This window comes from Hipposideros armiger, unplaced genomic scaffold, assembly GCF_001890085.2.
Source record: "Hipposideros armiger isolate ML-2016 unplaced genomic scaffold, ASM189008v1 scaffold_438, whole genome shotgun sequence".
Taxonomy (NCBI): Eukaryota; Metazoa; Chordata; class Mammalia; order Chiroptera; family Hipposideridae; genus Hipposideros; species Hipposideros armiger.
Window position 1 is genome coordinate 1,230,460 of NW_017731788.1, and position 1,978 is coordinate 1,232,437.

Genomic DNA, 1,978 nt, shown 5'->3' on the forward strand with positions numbered 1-1,978 from the left:
CAATTCTAATATTTATATTGGGTTTCATCCACTTTTTACAGAACCTATTGTAGTATGCTTTCTGGTCTGAGAGTTCAAGGAAGCAGAGAGGTATGGCGCCTCCAACTGAAATTGACCCCTGCATATAGTGTCTGAAATTCAGAGGAAGCTTGCCAGTGTGAGCAGACACAAGACTAGACTAATGTGACTTCTCACTTCTCTTTTTTTTTTTTTATCTCCAGGAAATAAATAGAGGGTTCGAATGTAGACCCTTAATTGTTCCTGCTCAATTTAAGGTTTAAAACCTTGGTTTGCCGTAGGATAAACTTAGGTTTTTGATAGTCATCCAAAACCTTTGTATCTCTTCAGTTTCACTGCAGACTAAAAACTAAATTTATCACAGTGGATTGGCATGATTAAATCTGATATTATTTCTCCCAAGAGGCCATCTGCTTTGGGGGAAGGTAACAGGGTGCAGTCCATTCATATATCTAACTGATGGTGTAGTGATGTACAATCCCTTGTTGACCCCTGTAATTCAGAGTTATTGTGTTGGAACATAAGATTTGATTATCTCATTTCACTGCATAACTACGAATGTTAGGATAGGCTGTGAAAGTATCAGTCCATTGTTTAATCCAGCTTCCAGACATTGCTTCTGATGGCCTGAAGTTCATTTGTACAATTAGTCTACTTGCCATGAAAGCTCAATTACTAAAATTAGAGGGGAAGGGATGGATTTTTCTGGTTCCAACTCCAAAATATCCCACCAGAACAGGTGTACTTGCAAAGTAAAGTTTGCCTTAAGTGTTTCTCTGTCTAAAGTTGTACAATCGACCCGCGAGGGTGGCGCCCTCTCAACCTGCTTACCGGGTCGTGCGCGTGTCTGTGGGTATCGGGGTACGCGCAGACACACAGGGACCCACTTTCCTAGGGCAGCCCAATCAAAGTCACGCTCTCACCTCAAAGGCTGTCAACTCTCACGCCCCTCCCTGCGCGCTCAGCCCCCTCCTCACTCTTCCACCCTTCATGCACCGCCTCCAAAGTCGGACTCACTACTTTCATTGGTAGATACTCCTCTCACTCCTATTCCGGAACCAATCACTCGAATTCTAGTGGAGAGCGGTGGAGCCAATGAGAATGCTCATTGCGGCAGCTGCCGGGTCCCGAGTACCCGGAGGCGGTGCCGAGGGCTGGGTGCTGGTGGGGGATTAGTTGCCATTTGGAGTGAGGAGCGGGCAGAGGCGGCGGCGGTGGCGATTGCAGTGGCGCGGGCTCCGCGGAGAACCAGATACTTCAAGGCCCTTACTCCCTACCCGGTTCAGCGGGAGTTCCCGGCGCTCCCTGCAGCTGCCGGGCTCTCCCGCTCACACAGCCCCGCCTGGCTGCGAACGGCCCCCGGGGCTGCGTGATCCGGACGGTTGTCCCTCTCCCCTGTCAGCGCGATGCCCGAGGCGGCGGCGGCTCCAGGCTCCTCGCGGTCCCAGCCGTGACCGCCACACCAAGCCCGGCCGGGCTGTTGGGGCCGTTGGACGTTTGTTTTCGCAGCCTTCCCCTCCCCCTTCGCCAAAGCGGTGGGGGTGCGCGTTGGGAAGGGGGAGCCGAGAGACTCCTCCCCCTCCCCAATACCCCCGCCCCTCCCCCTAACACACTCGCACGCACTGTCGCGCCGGCTCCCACACGCTCGCGCGCCTCTTGCCCTGCGCCTCCGTGTCGGCCGGCGTCGTCCAGGGCCCGCGGAGCCACCATGTCCACTGCCTCCTCCTCCTCCAGTTCCTCCCAGACCCCTCATCCCCCGCCGCAGAGGATGCGGCGCAGCGCCGCGGGCTCTCCGCCCGCCGCCCCCGCTGCTGGGAGTGGGAACGGTGCGGGCGGCGTGGGCTGCACCCCGGCTGCGGGAGCCGGCCGGCTGCTGCAGCCCATCCGCGCCACGGTGCCCTACCAGCTCCTGCGGGGCAGCCAGCACAGTCCCACGCGCCCACCCGCCGCCGCCGCCGCT

At 56.5% G+C, this 1,978-nt stretch overlaps 1 protein-coding gene across 1 annotated transcript in view; it reads left to right on the top strand.

Moving 5' to 3' along the window:
- Positions 1-1,182: 1,182 nt before the first annotated feature.
- GLCCI1 (glucocorticoid induced 1) overlaps positions 1,183-1,978 on the top strand; it is a 122,653-nt gene continuing 121,857 nt past the window's right edge. The window contains exon 1 of the mRNA XM_019665290.1: positions 1,183-1,975. Coding sequence (XP_019520835.1) covers positions 1,727-1,975 — 249 coding nt within the window. The 5' untranslated portion in view covers positions 1,183-1,726. The remainder of the gene's footprint in view (positions 1,976-1,978) is intronic.